Source organism: Micromys minutus, assembly GCF_963924665.1.
Source record: "Micromys minutus genome assembly, chromosome: 12".
NCBI classification, from domain to species: Eukaryota; Metazoa; Chordata; class Mammalia; order Rodentia; family Muridae; genus Micromys; species Micromys minutus.
The window spans coordinates 37,348,155-37,366,797 of NC_137981.1; the positions used below are offsets into that span (position 1 = coordinate 37,348,155).

The window sequence follows — 18,643 nt, forward strand, 5'->3', positions numbered from 1 at the left end:
TAGACTACAGCAGGTAAAAAAGGAGTTTATATATTTATAAATGCCAAATAAATACCAGAGGCCACCCAACACCCTCTCCCAGACAAGACTGTCTCCCCCAACCCTAGGCTTCTAAGGCCTGAGACATCTTGGCCCCAAGCTACAGCCCAAGAGCAGCTGCCAGTCTGGGCTACAAGGGAATTGAGTGGTGATGTTCTGTCCAGCCAAGAGTCACATGACCCTCTGTGTGAGGGCTCCCCATAGCCACAGGCCTGTGTCCCTATATAGGGCCCTACAGGGGCCAGACTCAGGGGGAGAAGGTGGTTATCTCTAGAGAGACCCGCTGCCACAACTCCTTGGTCTGTTTGCTGCGCTTGAGGTTCTGTAGGATGTCGTTGAACTGCATCATACCCATGGGTGTCAGGCAGAAGGCGCTGCGGGCGCTGCGGATCGCATTCACAAAGTCGTCGTAGTCGGCAGGGGTCAGGTGAATTAAGCGGTGATGGATGTACTGGAGGGTGGTTTGGAGGGGAATCAGCACAAAGCACACACAACTGAGGCCTCACCTCCCTTACATGCTGAGGGCTCTGGTCCAATTGCCCAGGAGGTATTCCACCCCTCTGCATACTTCCCGAGTTATCACCTGCATGTATGCCTGCTGACAGCGCTGCACCAGTTGGTGGAAGGCCGGGGCTCGGAGGTGGTTGTGGGCATGAATGGGGTTCAACCGCTGCAGCGTCTCCATGACGATCTCCTGCAGCACAAACGGGCTCAGCACCCCCTTGGCTGCCCCCACACAGAACTGGTGCACGTAGTTCACTCCTGGGGGGCAGGGGAGGGGCATGAGACGGGGGTGGCCACCTCTGCCCTAGGGACCCTCTTATATATCTCAGCTCTGGCCTGACAGAGAACCACCCTCCACCCCAGGAGCTGAGGTAACCCTCCACCCCCCACGCTCACACACATACCCGACCAAGGCCTCAACTCTGAGCAAGAGCTAGGAAGGAGGTCTGGGATAGGAAGGTAAGGGAAGCAGGTCGGGGGGACAATGGTCCTGAGGAGGGGAGATGTTACCCAGCTTTGCTGCTAGCCCCAGCAACCATTTGACATCATCAGTGTAGGGGGGGGAGCGGGAGAAGTTGTTGGGGTGATCGTTGTGTGCCCGGCGACCTAGCATCTCCAGTGCCAGCATCCCTAGGGAACACAGATGGGCACACAATAGGATATATCCTTCACCATCTCCCCCATCCTGGTACCTGGCCCATAGTAAACCACTGAGGAGCCCCTCACCCAGCTGTAGGTAGAAGTACAGAAAGGGACGTCTTACCAACTCGGTAAGCAGCATGCAGGTGGTGCAGGCTGTGTGGGTTGACTGGTTGACTGTGCGTCTCCTCTTCGGGTGGTGGAAAACCTCCGCTTACCAGAGGGCTGGGCTGTGTGGTTAGAGCAGGCAGTGAGGCTCCCTGGATGGCTGGAAATGTGGATGCTGGGTGGACACTGCTCACTGAGGGTAGATTGAAAGTCATGTGAGAGAAGCAGTACAGAGGAAATGCCTTCCCTGCCTCCCATGTCCAGCGTACCTCCCCCTCTATTCACCTGCTCCCTGGCCCCGAAACTCACAAGCCACACTGGTGGGCAGTGGGAGCCCTGGCTCTGTGTGGTAAGGATGGACTGTGATGGGAGCCATGGAAGGGACAGGGAAAGATACAGCAGTGGCAGCCAGTGAGGGAGGAGTCACTGAATAAGGGTATTGAGCCCCCAGGAATGCAGGATGCACACCCTGTAACAGATGGAAAGGAGAGCAGATATCAAGTGTTGTTTGGTAACAAATGGGCATCCCTACATTTTTTACTTAGTTGCCTTGGTCTCCCATTTCCTACCACCTTACTCGGACTCCTGGACAGCCCTCGTACATACCCGAAGTATATTTATACCCAAACCCTGTGACCTAGTGTTCTCCACATGCCCCACACCATCAGGAAAACAGCATCTCACCTGTGAGTACGCAGAGCCAGGCACAGGGAAGACGGCAGGCCGAGGCATATGAGGCATAGGGTGGGCAGGGTGAGCTGGGTGTGTGAGGTACTGAGGGCTGCAGGGCAGGTGGGGCTGGAGAGCAGTGTAGGGGTGCAGGCCAGGGGAATGACCATGCCCCAGTCCTGGACCTGGATATAAACTGGACCCCACTGAGATGACTGGAACCACTGTGGCTGCTGCTGTCACTGCTGCCGCAGCCACTGTAACAGGTTCAGTCCCTGGGGCACCCCTACCCTCAGGGAGTCCCCGCCCCGCCTCCCCAGCAGCCCTCATCCCACTGCCACTACAGCTTGTAGCCCCTTCCCGGGCTGTGGATGAACCGCCTGCTGTCTCCTCATAAAGCCAGAACCACTGATGAGCAACCTCAAACAGCACTTCAGGGTACACGCCCCCACCCTTGGCTGCCTCTTCCACTGCCATGCAGGCCTTCTCCAACATCAGGTTATCCTGGAAAGGAGCACAGAGCATTAGTGGGAGGCCTTACCCAGGAATGGGGGACTGGCTGAGGAAGCATCAGAGGTACAAGGCACTGACTGACTCACTGACTGATGGCAGTGAGGACTTCACACAGGCACTGAACAATTCATTGTTCCCTCCCACACACCCAAAGCTCATCATTTCTCTGAGTCCATTCTCAGGAATCATCTTGTGCCCTAAGTAATAAACCTCGATTTGCTTGTGTGTGTGGTGGGAATAATCCTAGCTTCAGAAATATAACAGAATAAATATATAAAATAGAATACAACACATAGTATATGAATATAATAGGATAAATGTAAAGCTGTGAATTCATATTGGGCTAAGTGTCCATAATTTGAAAATGGAAAACACTAAAATCAGAAACTTTCAGACCACAAGGCTCATTGATATCTCAAAAGGAAAATACTATGAAATATGCTTTCATGCACAAACAGGGCTGGAGACTGTAAGTCAGTTGGTGGTCTAGCCTGCATGAGGCCCTGGGTCCAATTCCACATTCATTCATTAATTCATTAATTCATTCATTCATTCATACATACATACATACATACGAGAGAAAGAGGCCAAGAGACACGAGATTACCTCTAGGCTGTGTGTATAATTAACATATGAAATACAAATTTCATAACTAGTTTCGGGTCCCATCCCCAAGATCATTCAGGTTTAAGAAAATACTCTGAAAACATAAAATTCAAAGCAATTCTAATCTTGAATCTGCCAGATACTCAACCTGTATTATGTGAAATGTTACAATGAGAGAAAAATTAGACTCTTCATAAACTCCTGAATATGGGTGAATCAAGATAGGGTCCCTAAACCCCAAATAATAGCATGTCCCAGCTACTCAGAAAGCTGAAGCAGAATTGTAAGTTCAAGCCCAGCATAGGCAACTTAGACCTCTTGGAAGGAAGAGAGGGAGGGAGAGAGGTAAACAAGGAGGGAGGGCAGGCTGCCAAGCCTGACACCTTGAGTTTGATTCCTAGGACCCACATGGTGTAAGGAGAGAAGAAACTGATGTCCTCTGACCTCCACACTGTGGCAATACCCCACCCCATCATGTACACACACACAAATAAAAATTTTAAAAGAAAAATGTTGGGCCCTTCCATTGCTCAGATGGCTGAAAGCAGGAAATACCTGTTCCTTGCACTGCACCAAGGCTCGTTGAATTTCATTGGGATTCAGTGCATGGGCATGAGGCAGGCAGCTTAGAGCCAGCTCTGCCGCTGCCCTCACCATGTTGGAGTCTCGTGCCCGTGACGCTCTATCAGCCAGCGATGCCACCTCAGGGGGTGTCAGGTGCCCATCCCAGCATTCTACCAGTATAGTCAGGGCTGCACTGCCGATTTCCATGGCCTGCCCTTCAGGGAGAAGAACAAGGAGCAAAGTGGGCACCACTGAAGCTCTGGGGATGAGATCTTTCATCAGATCGGCAATGTCACAAAGATAAGATCCTTTCTATTCACCTCCATCCTGTATGCAAATCATGACATTAGATTTACCTGTAATCCAGGATACGTGGGAAGAATAGGTACGAGAGAGCCAGTTAGGAGACACAAAGTTATGCAGGCCTAGGGCATAAAGCCCAATCTCAAAAGCGCAAAGGTGCAGGTTTCGGTGAGGACCCTGGTGGCCTCCTGAGGAAGATGGATGTGTGAAAATGGAGGTGCTGCTGTTGCCTCCTGCCTTGATCAGAACTGTCTTTGCCAGTTCGAAGTAGAAGTGTGCAGCTGCCTCTGACGGCTGATTGGGTACGTGGGGGGCATGACTCTCAGGGCGACGGCCTTTGTAACACCTGATGGAGCAATGGGGTATGGACAGGGTTGGAGCCCCTTCAGAATGGAGTCCAAGTAGGTTAGGAGGGACCAGGGTAAGTAAGGATGTTAGAGGACAACAGTTGGGTCACACTAGGAATATTGTTTTGAGGATGGGCTAGATGGATGTTTCTCCCTACTGACCTCCCAACTTCAACCGTCTTTGCCCGGGCCCCTCCACTGGCACTAGCCCGGCGGCTTCCACTGGAGGATGAGGAGCCCAGAGAGTCTGAGGAAGAGCTGCTAATGCTGTCACTGTCTTGTCCTCGACCCCAGGAAGTAGGGGCCCAGCCCCCTCGAAGGGGCCTTCGGCTTAAGGTGGGAGAGCTGTCCGAGGTGGTTTCAGGTGCACTGCTGTCAATGCTGGCCATGCCTAGTACCCCAAAATGAAGTCAGTCTCCAGCCTTCAAGACTAGCCTTCCCTCCATGCCATCCCATAGGCTGCTGTACCTGTGTGTTTCTTTTTGGGCCGCCCTGGGGAGCCCCAACCTCGACCATTATAGCCTCCACGACTGCCAAGTGCTAGGCGGCTAGGAACCTTCCCCTCCGGCCGTGGAGTTAAAGCTGCCTCAGGTGGGAGACCTTCACAGGGGGAATGTGGGGAGCTCTCTGAGAGAGAAAACGGAACACTGGAATGAGCCCAGGAGAGGACACCACCTGACTGCAGCACCTCCCGCCCTACCCAGTTCCCCCACCTCACCAGGCACATTCTTCTCTGTGAAGCCCTCAGTGGGACCTGGCCCAGCCCCTGCCACATTCCCTGGCTGAGCAGGCCCCGCAGAGCTTGAAGTCAGTGGCTGCAGGGCCCCGGGGGTAGATGGGGCCCCATGCTTTGAAGGGGATCTCTGGTTGGCTGTGGCTGGACGACTAGATGAGTAGAAAGAACTCAGGGTCTGTGGCTTATGTGTCTGGCTTTCTCGGTCCAAGAGTTTGTCTAGGATCTGGAGAAGAGACAAGCAGTAACATGATGTCCTTTATTTCCTGAATTCTATTATCTTCCTTTCTTCTTGAAGCAGCCTAATGCTACCTCCTCAGAAAGTCTTCCCCAGTTGTAACTACAGGATAACCTCCCAGCTTACATGTCTTGGAATCTTCCATAACACTTACCTGAGGACTGAACATACTGAATAAATATTGAAATAAATGAATGATTGACTTTATGCTCTCTGCTTCTCTTCTTCCACCTCATGCCCAAGCATACCTATAAGAACCATTGGTCTCTTGTTCTTTATGAGAAGTCTTCAAAACTCTCTACTTACCTCCTACACACAGACCAGTACTTTGGTCGTTGTACTGGAAACTTCTGAGAAAGATTGTGACATTTTGTTCACTTGCTGCCTGGCAAAAACCCAGCATCTCAGTCCCTTACCTTCTTGAGTTTGGCCTGGTCGTCCTTGTAAGTGATCATGAGTGCTAAGGCCAGGTCACCCTTCTCCCGACGTGTGCCTTCACATAGGAGGGGATGCTCTGCCTCACTCACTGTTGTCTTCATACCTGTGAGGAGGGCCGCTTGGGGATTAGTGTTTATAGCTCCAAAGACACCAAAAGCATACAAGCCAGAGCCAGCTACCAGTTGTGAGAAAAAGGTCCCCACTGCTTACATTCAACCTGCTTTTCAAGACCTTTGCAACCTGTTCTATCCATATTAAAGGTGCGTCTTATACACCCAGGCACATCTAACTTCTTGTTTGTTTGTTTGCTTGCTTGTTGTCTTTGCGGCAAGATCTCATGTAGCCCAGGCTGGCCTCAAACCTGCTATGTATGACAATGAACTCTTGATTCTCCTGCCTCCACCTCCAAAGTACTGGGATTGTAAGCATAACCATCATATCTGGTCTTGAAACAAAGTATATTCCTGACAACTTCCTGATCTTTTAGCTGATACATAGTCAGTCCCCTCTCTGAGGCCTTTCTTTAGTTTTGGTTTGCTGTCCTTTAAACACCCACCACATGTAACACACACACATTTATTTTTATGTATGTATTTTGCCTACATGAATGTGTGTACCATGTGTTTGATGTGCCCATGGAATCCAGAAAAGGGCATTGTATCCATTGGAAAATGGAATTACATATTGTTAGCCATCATGTAGGTCCTGGGAACTAAACCGGGATCCTTTAAAAAAGCAGTAAGTGCTTTTAACTGCTGAGCATCTCCAGCCCCTTGCTAGATTACTGTGTAATAACCAAGAACTAGTTTGTCCCCGAATGTCATCTTGACTTTCCCATCACAACCCCTCAAGGCCTGAACCAGGCTTTGCTCATCATGAACATGCTCAAGACAAAACACATACCCAAGGCAGCAACTGCTGCTTCAAATCCCAGCTCCTCATCTCCAGGCATCTCGTTATTCCAGTTTCGACTTGGGGGCCGGGAACCCGTGAGAGAAACCACTAGATGAAAATTGGGTTAAGTCAAGCAAACCAAAGTATATCAGAAAAAAAAAAAAAGCAAAGGAATCAAGGTGCCCAGTGGGTCCTAAAGATGACTCTGCTAGAGTCTTGGAACTTTTAGTTTTCCTTAAAAGACCAAAACAAAACAAAAACCCTACCCTATCCCTAACCCCAGCCCCATTTCTCCTCTTACTGTAGAGCATAATACCTGGAGCACAGAGAACATCAAAGATGAAACTGGCCAACATGAGCGGCAAGACAGGCCGATAGTCACACAGTGTGCCCTCCCGAAGTTCTTCTGCCCGGCACCGAATGGTACTCATTTCACTGGGACCCCGAGGGATCTTCTTGAGCAGAGCAGCTACCTCGGATTCCTGATATGCCAACTTTACCTGAGAATACAGGAAGGAACTCAGACCTCAATGCATGAAATCAAGGTAGAAGACTCTGAAAAGATTAAGGATAAAACAAATGAACCTCTGACCTCCAAGGCCTTGGTTGAAGCAGGAGGCCGCTGTAGCTCCAATGCAAACATGCCAACTCGGAAGGCCAGGTTGTGGTGCTCCGGGCGCTCACTTAGCACTGTCAATAGGAAGGCTGCTTTGGTCAGAGTGTTGGTAGCCACCCAGGTCTGACGGCTTGTGGATACTTTGTTTTTCTTGCCCTAAATGGGAAGTGCAAAGAGTTGGACCAATGAGACTGATTTACCTTAGTAGAGATAGGAGGAAGCTCTCACTTGGGGTGAGGAATAGGAGCAGGGATAAGTGGGGCCTGGGAAGTAGTGGAAGGAGGTCTCTCTCACCTTGGCAGGGGGCGGCTCTACCTTGAGGTCAGGTGGGTTGGCTAGCAGGTCCTGGGCAAGCTCCACAGTGAGGCGGGAGGCCTCATTGCTGTAGCCATGGGCATGCAGGGCCTCAGCGCAGGCAAATAACACCTACAGGACATAGGACCGAAAACTTGAAGGCCTTTAATTGGAGAATATTATACTTGATTACTCAGCACAAGATTCCTACAGCACTGGGTGCCATACTGATCCCTGGTATACCATAGGAATTCTGTCTGGTTACAGATACCACTATCATTCAACATGATGTGATAACAAGTATTACTGAAAAAGGCCAAAAGGGGACAAACAGATAGGATGGCTCATGGGGACTTGGGACAGTAGAGCACTGCTACTCTTATGTGAAAGTGGAGGTCATCTCAGGTATAGTAGGCTAGGGAAGTCAGCAGAGGCTGTGGGAGCTAAGCGAGAGGCGTCTAAGAAACAAGGTCTGTTTTATTTGAGCTAGGGTCTTACTATGTAACTCAAGCTGGCCTCCAACTAGAGATTCTCCTATACCAACCTCCAGAGTGCTGGGATAACAGGCATCTGCTACCGTACCTGGCAGGGAGGGGATTCTAAGTTGAACAATCCTGTACCCCTATCTCTCAGAACTTTAAGGTCTCTAAGACCTGAAGAAGGAACAAGAAGGAACCAAGCCTGGTGAGAAGATTATTCCAGGCAAAAAGGCCAATCTGCACCTAAGTATGAGGCAAGAGGGAGTATGGCAAGCTCCAGGAATAAGTGAAGTACATCAAGGAAAAAAGACAAAGTCAAATAATGCTGGAGAAGCTGGCGAAGATCAGACAGAGTGGAGCCCCATGGGCCATGCCAAGGACCTTCATTTTACTCTAAGGGCAGCAAGCAACCACTGAAGACTTTGAAGTAGCACTCTGACACAATGTCTGAGAAACATCTAGTAGAGAGGGCAGACTGCAGACCAGGAGGTTAGGATGCCCTACAGAATATAAAGTCATGCTAATGATCTGGACACTTCCAGCCAGAGCCACAAAGCCCCTCTTAGTCATTTGAAAAGAACACCCCACAGTCCCTCTCTTCTTCAGTCTCCTCACCTCCATTCGGCTCTCCTGTTCCAGTGGCTTCAAACCAGCAAACAGGTCATGCTCCTCCCCAGTCCCGCCCTCAGCCTTCTCCTCCTCGCCTCCAGCCCCATCCTGGGCATTCAGGTAATATGCCTGGTAGTCATCATCCTCTTCTCCAACTGCAGGAGCTGCCTCTTTCATTTTGTGTAGCCCACTGCCACTGTCGTCTGTGGAAGGGAGGTCATCTCGAGTACAGATCTCCCCAGGCAGCAGGCCAGGGTGGCCTGCAGAGGCTGCGGGAGGCTCAGGCCCTTCTGAGAAGTATACACCAGCATCTTCCTCATAAGTATCTGGGGGCTCAGGAAGGAAGGTAGAAGGTCCTCTGGAGCCAACTGAGGGAGGACATGGTGGAGGGCTCTCAGGGAATCCACCAAAGGTGCTGGCCTCTGCACCCAGGGCCAGGCTGCTGTCATCCAGGCTCATCTCTGCCAGGTCTGGTTCCAGGGAGCTGTCTTCACTGCTTAGCCGTCGTTTGCTCCCACTGCCTGCTGAGCTCTTGCCCCCACTGCCAGTCCCACCCAGTACCTTGGCTTTGCCCCCACTTGGACCCATCTTATGCAGAGCCTTATCTCCTTCGGCAGAGAGGCGGCGGGGACCCCGCTGTGAGGAGACCCCCTCACCCAATCCTTTGCGTTTGGCCCCAGGTTCCTTGGGCCTCACAGCTGGCTCAGTAGGAAGAGGTCGGGGCCGGGACTCTTCCAAGCCCCCAGATCTAGAAGTTCCTGGCCTAGTGGGCAGGGCCCGGGCCCAGCACAGGGCTAGCTTCCGGTCAGTGCCACTGTAGGTAACACCAGGAAGGGGGTAAGCCTCTTCCCAGTTAAAGTAACAGGCCTCCACAGCTGGCCGGAAGCCAGGGAAGAGCCTCTCTAGGGTCTTCTTGTGCTGTCCCCGCTTGACATTCTCAATCACCTTCAGTTGCCACTGACGCAGCTGTGCACACAGTTCCCGGCGGCTGTGGAAACAAAGAGCAGGAGGCTGTTAGAGGGATGGCAAGTAGTCTGCACTGAGAGTGGAAAGGAGGAGAAAAAGCAGGAATTGGTCCTCAAAGAAAGCATTAAACAAGGGGCACAGTGGGGAGGAGGGACGGGCTGCTTTTTTGAGCCAATGCCATAAGTCATCAGCACAACAGTCATGGACTTTGGAAAGTGAGTGCTATTTAGGGAAGAAGAAAGCCTGTTAGAAACAGGACTCACAAACCTCTAGTAACATCAGTGCTCAGCACTTCCCATTCCCCAAGATGAGAGAAATCCCTATACTCAAGCAGATTGTTCTGTGTGCAGGCGGCCTTGTTAGAATGTAGCAATCCTGGGGAAGACTCACCGCTGAGGGCTGAGGGCCGGGTCCAGCACAGCCAGCCTCCAGAGCATAACCATCTCATCACACATGCTTGCACATGCATGGGCTGCTACCTCTGACTGTCCATTGCTACGGCCTGTGTGACCACTGGCACTGCTGTGTGAAGCTGAGGTGCGCACACTATACCACCAGCCTGTTATCTGGAGACAAAGAGAAATGTAAGGTATGCCAAAGTTCAGAAAAATCTAAAAAGCTCTTACCCTGTCAGAAAAAGGAGAATAAGATAAGGGAGGTAAAGAAGGAGCTACCATACAACTCTGTAAATCCTGAGGTGTTACCTGTTCATAGGTGAGGCACTGGTCAGTGAGTATTTCTAGCAAGGGGGCAGCATTGCTGTCCCTCCGCTTGAACATCTCTCGAACAATGCTAAGAAGGTTCCAGACTCCCTCAGGCTCTCGACCTCTCAGAGGGCGCAGCAGACATGCCCACTCAGCAGCAGCAGGAGGTTCCGTGGAAGAGAGATACATAGAGTTTACGTCACTGTAAAAGGAACAGAGATAGGTAGGGCTGCTGAATGAAGGAGGTGAAAGCAGCAGGGCTTTGACCTAAATGGGATCCTGACACAGAAGACAGAGCAGAAAAGACACCTGTGACAGAGTCTTCACCTTTCTCTGCATCTGTGTCAATATGATCAGCTAAAGAATGAAAACTAACGGTGGCTCTACTCAGATATGAAATCACTGTCTGTATAAGGTCATGGTCAACCAGATGCCCACGTGCAGGTGCCGTGCCAGTGCAGTGATGAGAAGGAAGGGAAGATTACCAGTGGCCTAAGGAAGGTACCTACTCACAGCAATTTACCTGAAGACCACAGGGGATGGGCCACAGAACTTGTGCAGCGTCTTCTTTATGTTGTCAGTGAGTGTTGACTCATCCAAATACCAAGTGCTCTGGTCTGAAGCTGAGGGCCCTGCTGTAGGGTCTGGAAATGACAGGCAATCAATCAGTCACCTATATTGATAAGGACCAGATTCACCTAACAGCATGGAGCCTCTAGGAAGTGATGCTCAGTACTAGCAGGTTGTTTGCTTTCCTTCTCAACACACTCACCTGGAGCTCCACATACTGTATTGATGGCTGTTGATTGGGAGGAAAGGAGTTCATCTAGAAGACGCTGGGCTGTAGGGAGAATCTGAGGGGGAAAGGACAAAGGCAGAGAGAACAAGGCACAGGTGAATCCAAAGAGGCCAGGGTATAAAAAGAAGTCTGAGGCGAAGGCTGAGGCAAAGCCAGAAAGCCAGCAGTGAGGAACTATCCCAACCTCACCCACCTGCTGAGGGAGCTCACTGATAAGGTACTGAGCAAATTTTTGAAGCTGGTCCCTTTGTAGCCGAGACAGGGACTCTGAGACTGGAGCCCGCAGGCAGACTGCAGATGCCTGAAAGAGCAAAGAACCATCTGAGAAAAGGTTTTGGAGCTGAAGCTGGGGAGAGATGGGCAGAGGGGGAGGTAAAGGGGCTCACATTGTGGCCAGGCATGCAGCAGAGAAGGGGGGAATGAAGCGTAGGATAGGGCCAGGATAAATTGGGAGGGCCTCACGTTGTGAATGCGGAAGAGACACAGTGCCACGACATGGGTGCACCATTTGGCCCCAGCCCCACAGGTACAGCTACAGGAAGTGACCCGGCAGCGGTCAAACATCACAGCCACATTGTAGGCCCCTTTGGGAGGGACCATCTGCGGTGGCACCACTGTAGCACTCAGATGGAACCCTAGGGAGAAATAAGAGCAAGGTCAGAAATAGCTGCCAAAACCATAGTCTCTGCCCTCCTCCCTGGACCCCACACTGAATTATACAATTCACTTCACATGCGTTTTTGTGTTGCTTTTGTTTTTTTAAGACAGGGTCTCTCTCTGTAACCATGGCTGTCTTAGAACTCACTATGGAGACCAGGCTGGCCTCAAACTAATAAGAGATCTGCCTGCCTCTGCCTCCCGAGTGCTAGGATTAAAGACATGTGCAACCATGTCCAGCCACAGAGGTTCTAAATCTTCAACACTAATGATGAGAAGAGGCACTACAGGGCACGATGGAACCCTTACCTATCTGCAGTGGATCTTTCACAGCCCTCATTCGGAACAGCTGATCCCCTCGCTGGAACTCATCCGCACTGCCATTGGCTAGACATGAGTATAGACTGGGGGGGGAGGGGAGAAGAGGACATGGCCACAACCTTGCAAAGAACATTCCACAGACAGTGTGAGAGACCACCATGCCCTAGGCAACTCTGTCCATTAGCACTCCTTAGGAGGAAACCCCAGGCACTTCTCTCTTTTCTTATCTTCCTCTTAGCAGTTCCAACTACAGTATCCAACTGCAGAAAGCCCAGCAGCCAGTATGAGATTTTAGAACCCCACTACCCATTATCAGTACTCACCGAATGTCCTCTTCATTCTCAGGGAAGCTCCAAAAAGCAATTCTGAGTTGGAGTTGTTCAGGCACTGGAGGGTAAACTTTCTCCACCACTTCAAATGGGATGTGAAATGCCACCTGCTTTGCGGACAGCTCCACCAATGGGATCACCAATCCATCTTCCAAACAGATTGGGATGGTGGAAGAGAAAGGGCCAGAATTATTTTGCAATAATTACTTGGAACTAGTGACACACACACTCTCTCTCTCTCTCTCTCTCTCTCTCTCTCTCTCTCTCTCCTTTAAAATATTTATATCATATGTATATGAAAAACATATTTTTGCTTGTTTGTTTATTTGCTTTTTTGTTTTTGTTTATCAAGACAGGGTTTCTCTGTGTATACCTGGCTGTCCTGGAACTCACTCTGTACACAAGGCTAGTTTTAAACTCTAGAGATCAGCCTCCTAAGTGCTGGGATTAAAGGCATGCACCATCATGCCTAGCTATATTTAAGTCTAAATTTTATATTTTTACTGTGTCTGTGTATGAATTTTGTGCATTTAAGTATGGGACCCCATGGGGACCAGAAGAAAGGGTCAGAACCCCTGGAGCTGGAATTACAGGTGGTTGTCAGCTATCCCACATGGGTGCTGGGAATTGGATAAAGATCCAATGAAGGAGCAGCAAGAACTCTTAGCCCCCTTCTTGTCAGGGTAAAATGACCCTTAAAACTCCTTTTGGGAGAGGGGAGATGGGCATTCTCCAGCCACACAGTCAGGTGGCCAGCCTTGGCCCAGAACAGAAGATAGCAGGGAGACTCTAGGAAACTTCTGGCCAGATTGGTAGGTTCTAGGACTTGAGTAGGTAGGTGATTGATCTACTCACATGCCTCAGAACCAAGTTTCCCATGTTCTCCGTTTAGATTCCTATTAAACACTGTACTGTCTCTTTGGCATTCTTATCTGGCTGCTTTTTTACTTATCACCTTTTCTCTAAATGACTGCAGGGACCCACTAAGGAGGGAAGATGAGCCAGAACTCAGAATAATTGAGGACCTCATAAGGCAAAAGAGCTTATGAAGCCCACACAGTCTGACTTCTCATCCTGGAAACCAGGGGGGAGCTAATTATCCCCGAGCACCTGGCTGTTGCTCCTGAAATCACCTGGAATGGGATGGGGTTAGCACTCGAGGCTTTTCTGCACTATTTTAACAAAAAGCATTAATGATATAACAGACTGCAGACCTCAGAAAATGGCTACATTAGAAGATTGATAAAAATCACAGAACAGAAAACCTATTAAAAACAATAGCAACCCTTTTATGAGGAAGCAACGGAAGGTGGCTGAAGAGGGCATGGATGTAGAAGTGGTGTATTCAGGCTGGATCTGAAAGGCTGTGAAGGGAGGGTCAAGACCTTTCCAGGCCGTACAGCCAGATCCTCTCTCAGAAGGATAGCAGGCAGAGAGGAAATAATCGAGGGAAAAGATCTTAACTTATTCAGGACCGCATCAATATGCTGAAAATCTTTACCACCATGCTTTTAGTTACTTCCCCAAAAATGAGACAATCTCACTCATATATAAAAGTAGATCACAAAGATTCACATTAAAGCTACCTGTGATCTGCACGTGTATGTGTGCATACACATACAAGTGCTCTCTCTCCAACAGAAGTTGAATACTACCACTCCTAGAAAGCAGCATAGGCAAATTCCTCTGTATCCTAAAGGGGAACCAGAAATCTCTGCAGCTTGCAGAACAAGTCTTTTGGAATGACCTATCTAGAATACATACATTAGGGCTGGAGAAATGGTTCAGCAGTGAAGAGCACTGACTGCTCTTTCAGAGGTCCTGAGTTCAAATCCCAGCGACCACATGGTGGCTCACAACCATCTGTAATGAATCTGATACCCTCTTCTGGTGTGTCAGAAGACAGCTACAGTGAACTTATATATAATAAATAAATCTTTTTTAAAAACCCAATAGAATATATGTATTAATCCTTTCAACTACTGAAGAAAGCCAGTTTCCACTGAGGCCCAGGACAAAAGCTGCCTTGGGCTGAGTGGAGTTAAGATGTGATGATTCCTAAGCCTATGAGGCTTCTTTCCCCTTTCTTCTCCTTCCTACCTGGCTCCAAAAGCAAAATTCTTCACAGCACTAATATATGACCTCATTGGAAGACCAGGAATGAATGAAACACAAAAGAAAGGTGCTTCACAAGGAGAGCCCCAAGATGATTGTATGGACCCAGACCTCAGATATGGAAGTCCAAGACTCCCACCCACTCATCCCAGCCTTTACTTCTAACAGATGTCAGGAGTCTGGTTTAACCCTATGGATTATTATAGCATCTCCACTCACAGGCAAGTTCACTTCACTTTCCTCTTGGTGGAATACTTTCTTGGTGCAGCTTATGAGGAGAGATCAACATCTTGGAAGCAAAGCAACCAATGCACCATCCCATAGAGTGACACACCTCGTGTGGTCACTTTTTCACAATCCACAACTAACCACATTCTCTTCTGCCTACTTCTGGTTTACTAAAGGCCAAATTTCGTTAAGCATTCTTAAAACAGAGAAGGGGTATTCTCCCATATTCAGTCTCTAAGGCATAAAGGAATAACAAAAGACCGTTCTGGCCAAGCCAGGATGTTCTTTGCCACAACACAAGCTTGTGTGGACTCGAGCGAGTGAGTGGATTCATTCACTCTCTCTCTCCCTCTCTCTCTCTCTTTCTCTCTCTCTCTCTCCTTCCTTCTCCCTTCCCCCTCTCTATCTTTCTCCCCCCAAGCCCCGTTCTGCTGTTAAGATGCCGCCCTATCCCTGAAAGGCCAGAGAAGCGAGTCCTGAAGTCATCCCTGAAAGGCCAGAGAAGCGAGTCCTGAAGTCTACTCTAAGCTTGGGACAGCTCCCGATCCGGACAGCTCCCAAGCAAGGCCCAGCCTGCTCCCCTCCCCCCCTCCCGTAGCCTTCCCCACTCATCCTCACCTCGCATTCTGGTACCGCCACTGCCACCTCCGCCACTGCCTCCAGTGGGAGAATTGGGCCCCGCTGACTGTTTGCGCCATCCTCGCCAGTTCTGGCAAAGGCTCTCGGCCTCGGAAATGAACGAACAGAGTGAATCCTCCTCAAAGCGGTCGGAATCCTCAAACGAGAAGCGCTCGCCGTCCTCCCACTCCGCGAACATCAGCTCCATAGGGCCCGCACCCCCCGGGGCCGGGTCTCCCCCCGCGGATCCGGGGCCTGGGCCACCGGCCGGGGACTGAGGGGAGGCCCGGGGCCTGAGGGGCGAGCCGGGGCTGGGGGTGGCCGGGGCGCTCAGGGCGGCCGTGCCGGTCGAGGATCTCGGGCCTGGGAGGGACACCGGGCCGGGCCTCACCCAACAGCGAGGTGCGAGGGGGGACTGTGGCCAGTCTGCGAGACTCAAGGCCGGGACGAAGCGCTGGGCGGCCAGGGCCTCTAGGCGGCTGCGGCGCCGCCTCCCCCATCAGCTGATCCGAACTTCCGGCCGCGCCGGCCATCACTACTTCCGCCCTCGCGTGCTCGTGAACTGGACCGCGTACGGGCGGGTGTAGAGGACATGTGTGTACATTGCCTGCAGTTTTCTCGAGCCCACCATCACACACAACTCCTAAAGGTATACGAAAAAAACACAGATTCCAGCAATTACGTGGTACCCGTAGTGTCCCCAATGAAGCAGCCACTGTTCACGTCGAGAATCGCTGGCTGTCAGGGGACCGTGGAGTGACCATTGGATAGGTTATTGTCACGCTTTGGGATAGGCTGAGGCCGCATCGCCTTCTGGGAGTTGCAGTCCAGTGCCTATAATCCAGCCAGTTTAACTTCTAAAGGGGAGCGCCAAGAAAGAAAGCGTTTGATTTCAGGAAATGGTTGTTCTTTTCCTCTGTACTGCCTTTTAATCTGGGGATTTTAAATCTGCGTGTGTGAGTGTGCGCGTGCGATGAAGGCCTTTTATCGGTATAATGAAGTCGATGGATACCTTCCACCTTGCCTGATTGTTTATGAATCACACATTAATTAGGTTTAAATACAATTACCGAGACTAATAAAACAAACATGAAACATAGTACTGTTTATTTATACATTAAATGCCAAGATTGACAGGGTATTTAACTCTTACAAGGCCCTGAGTTCTATCCCACCACCCACCTGTCTTGATTATTTTATATGGACACCAATGCTACTGTCGGTTGTTGTGGAAAACCCTGATTGAAATGCCAAATTTCAGCTGTGGCAAGATGCATTTCTCCTCATCCTAGTTCACAGACTTACGGAAATCTACTGACCCTAGATTAAGACTCCTTAAAGTATCCAAAAACTGAATTTCTTCATATACCTAAAAGACCCAGCTTGCAGAACCAGGCAGTTATAGTGGAATACAGGACTGTAGGGAAATCTAGCCATTGAGAGATAAGGAAGAAAGACTGCTCTTTACCATAGTAATTCTCACACTAGACCATGGAGAACTCTCAATTCTATACCACACTAATACTATCAGCTAACCAAGAAAAGGCTAACTTGATTGTGCTTGAAGGGGCAGAACTTACATAAAATCCCACACAATTCCCACTACTATCAGAGGACAGTATATACTTTCAGCAAACAGGAGAATGTAAGAAAAAAACCCAATAATTTACAATTAGTTGCCTACCAAAACTTAGTCCTACCACTTGGGAGAATTAAGTGGAAAGTCACTGAAATATTGAGACGTGATAATCTACTCTACCTGATTATTTAGTAGAAAAAGAAAATAGCTGTCAGAGGGGAAGTGAAAAATCATCACCTTCAAATTTCTTAGGTAAGTTAATTACCAAACATAACATAGTACTGTTTATTTATACATTAAGCAAGACTGGGCAAAGTATTTAATTCGTTGGTAATTTTTACTTTTTAATTTTCTTTTTGGGAGTTTTGTAACATGTTTTCACTATGTAGTCCTGGCTGGCCTGGAACTCAGAGAGATCTGCCTGCCTCTGTGCTGGATTAAAGGTGTGAGCTCACAGCTGCCAGAGCATTGGTTGGTTTGTTTGTTTTTTTTTTTTTTAAGCAACTTTAAAAATAAAAAAGATTTTTGTTTTGTTTTTTGAAGCAGGGTTTTTTTTTTTTTTTTTTTTTATGGCATTGCTCAGAGATCTGCTTGCCTGCCTTCTAAGTGCTGGAAAAAGGGGCAATATCCACTGTCCCACTGTCTTAGTTAGGATTTTACTGCTGTGAACAGACACCATGACCAAAGCAACTTTTTTTTTTTTTTTTGTAATATGAGAACACTCTTGCTGTCTTCAGACACACCAGAAGAGAGCATTGGATTCCCATTACAGATGGTTGTGAGCCACCATGTGGTTGCTGGGAATAGAACTCAGAACCTCTGGAAGAGCAGTAAGTGCTCTTAACCACTGAACCATCTCTTCAGCCCCAAAGGAAACTCTTATAAGGACTTTTCATTGGTGCTGGCTTACAGGTTCACAGGTTCAGTCCATTATCATCAAGGCAGCATCCAGACAGACATGGTGCAGGAGGAACTGAGAGTTTTACATCTCTTAATCTGAAGGCAGCTAGTGGAAGATTGACTTCCAGGTTAAGAGGGTTAAGCACACTCCCAGGTGACACACCTACTCCAGCAAGGCCTAATAGTGCCACTTCCCTGGGCACATATAGAAACCTCAGAACCACCATACCCAACAAATCTTTTTATTGTATAGATCTGTCTTTAAGTGCATTTGAAGGCACCAGAAAAGGATACCAGATCCCCTGGTGCTGGTTACAGGAAGTTGTGAGGCACCTAGCATAGTTGGTGAACCCAATGCCAGTCCTCTGTAAACATAGTAAGGACCCTTTAATGCTAAGCCATCTCTCCAGGCCCTAAAAACATATTAATTGTACAAATCAAATACAGTGTATCTACAGAATCTCTGGGTTATCAGTGTATGCACTAACTTCAGTAAGCACTTTGACAGACTATTTGTGAAGTATTCACTCACTGAATACAGCTGATGGTAAAGAAGTTCTACATACGAAGACTTCACTGCTATTTATGTAACTAAAAACCAAAGGACTAAATTATGTAAAGGACTTGAAAGGCAACAAAAGACATCCAGACTTTATTTAAACTGGGAAGTGGTGGCCTTTAATCTCAGCACTCAGAGAGGCAGGCTGACCTACAGAGTGAGTTATACAGCTAGGGATACACAGAGAAACACTCTCTTTTTCTCAAGAAAAAAAAAAAAGAAAAGAAAAAACGAAAGAAAGGAAATGAAGAGCATACCAGGAAGTAAAGAACTTC

General features: G+C 49.0%; 1 protein-coding gene across 7 annotated transcripts; it reads right to left on the bottom strand.

Moving 5' to 3' along the window:
* Nucleotides 1-9: 9 nt before the first annotated feature.
* Nucleotides 10-15,808, bottom strand: ZSWIM8 (zinc finger SWIM-type containing 8). Of its 7 annotated transcripts, none has more exons than XM_080926256.1 (26): nt 15,331-15,808; nt 12,364-12,517; nt 12,029-12,123; nt 11,525-11,697; nt 11,256-11,363; nt 11,036-11,117; nt 10,787-10,907; nt 10,264-10,465; nt 9,950-10,125; nt 8,600-9,581; nt 7,527-7,637; nt 7,188-7,367; nt 6,912-7,095; nt 6,605-6,703; nt 5,680-5,804; nt 5,011-5,251; nt 4,761-4,919; nt 4,455-4,683; nt 3,999-4,291; nt 3,634-3,857; nt 1,975-2,463; nt 1,576-1,759; nt 1,307-1,483; nt 1,054-1,173; nt 623-733; nt 10-490 (listed from the first exon to the last, which is right to left on the bottom strand). In XM_080926256.1, the coding sequence occupies exons 1-26, from the start codon at nt 15,536-15,538 to the stop codon at nt 27-29; spliced, it is 5,691 nt and encodes a 1,896-aa protein (XP_080782382.1). In that variant the 5' UTR covers nt 15,539-15,808; the 3' UTR covers nt 10-26. The 7 variants fall into 7 exon arrangements, with proteins under 7 accessions (XP_080782382.1, XP_080782383.1, XP_080782381.1 ...); XM_080926257.1 differs by having other exon boundaries at nt 1,600-1,759; nt 7,506-7,637; XM_080926255.1 differs by having other exon boundaries at nt 7,506-7,637.
* Between the last annotated feature and the right edge of the window lie 2,835 nt (nt 15,809-18,643).

What these genes read in the sequence shown, in the direction of transcription:
- ZSWIM8 (XM_080926255.1), bottom strand. Translation starts at nt 15,538, where the DNA reads ATGGAGCTGATGTTCGCGGAGTGGGAGGACGGCGAGCGCTTCTCGTTT. An exon ending in TGGCGGTACCAGAATGCGAG is followed by an intron (nt 12,518 to 15,330) that starts GTGAGGATGAGT and finishes TCTGTTTGGAAG; the next exon opens with ATGGATTGGTGATCCCATTG. An exon ending in GTCTCTTCCGCATTCACAAC is followed by an intron (nt 11,364 to 11,524) that starts GTGAGGCCCTCC and finishes TTGCTCTTTCAG; the next exon opens with GCATCTGCAGTCTGCCTGCG.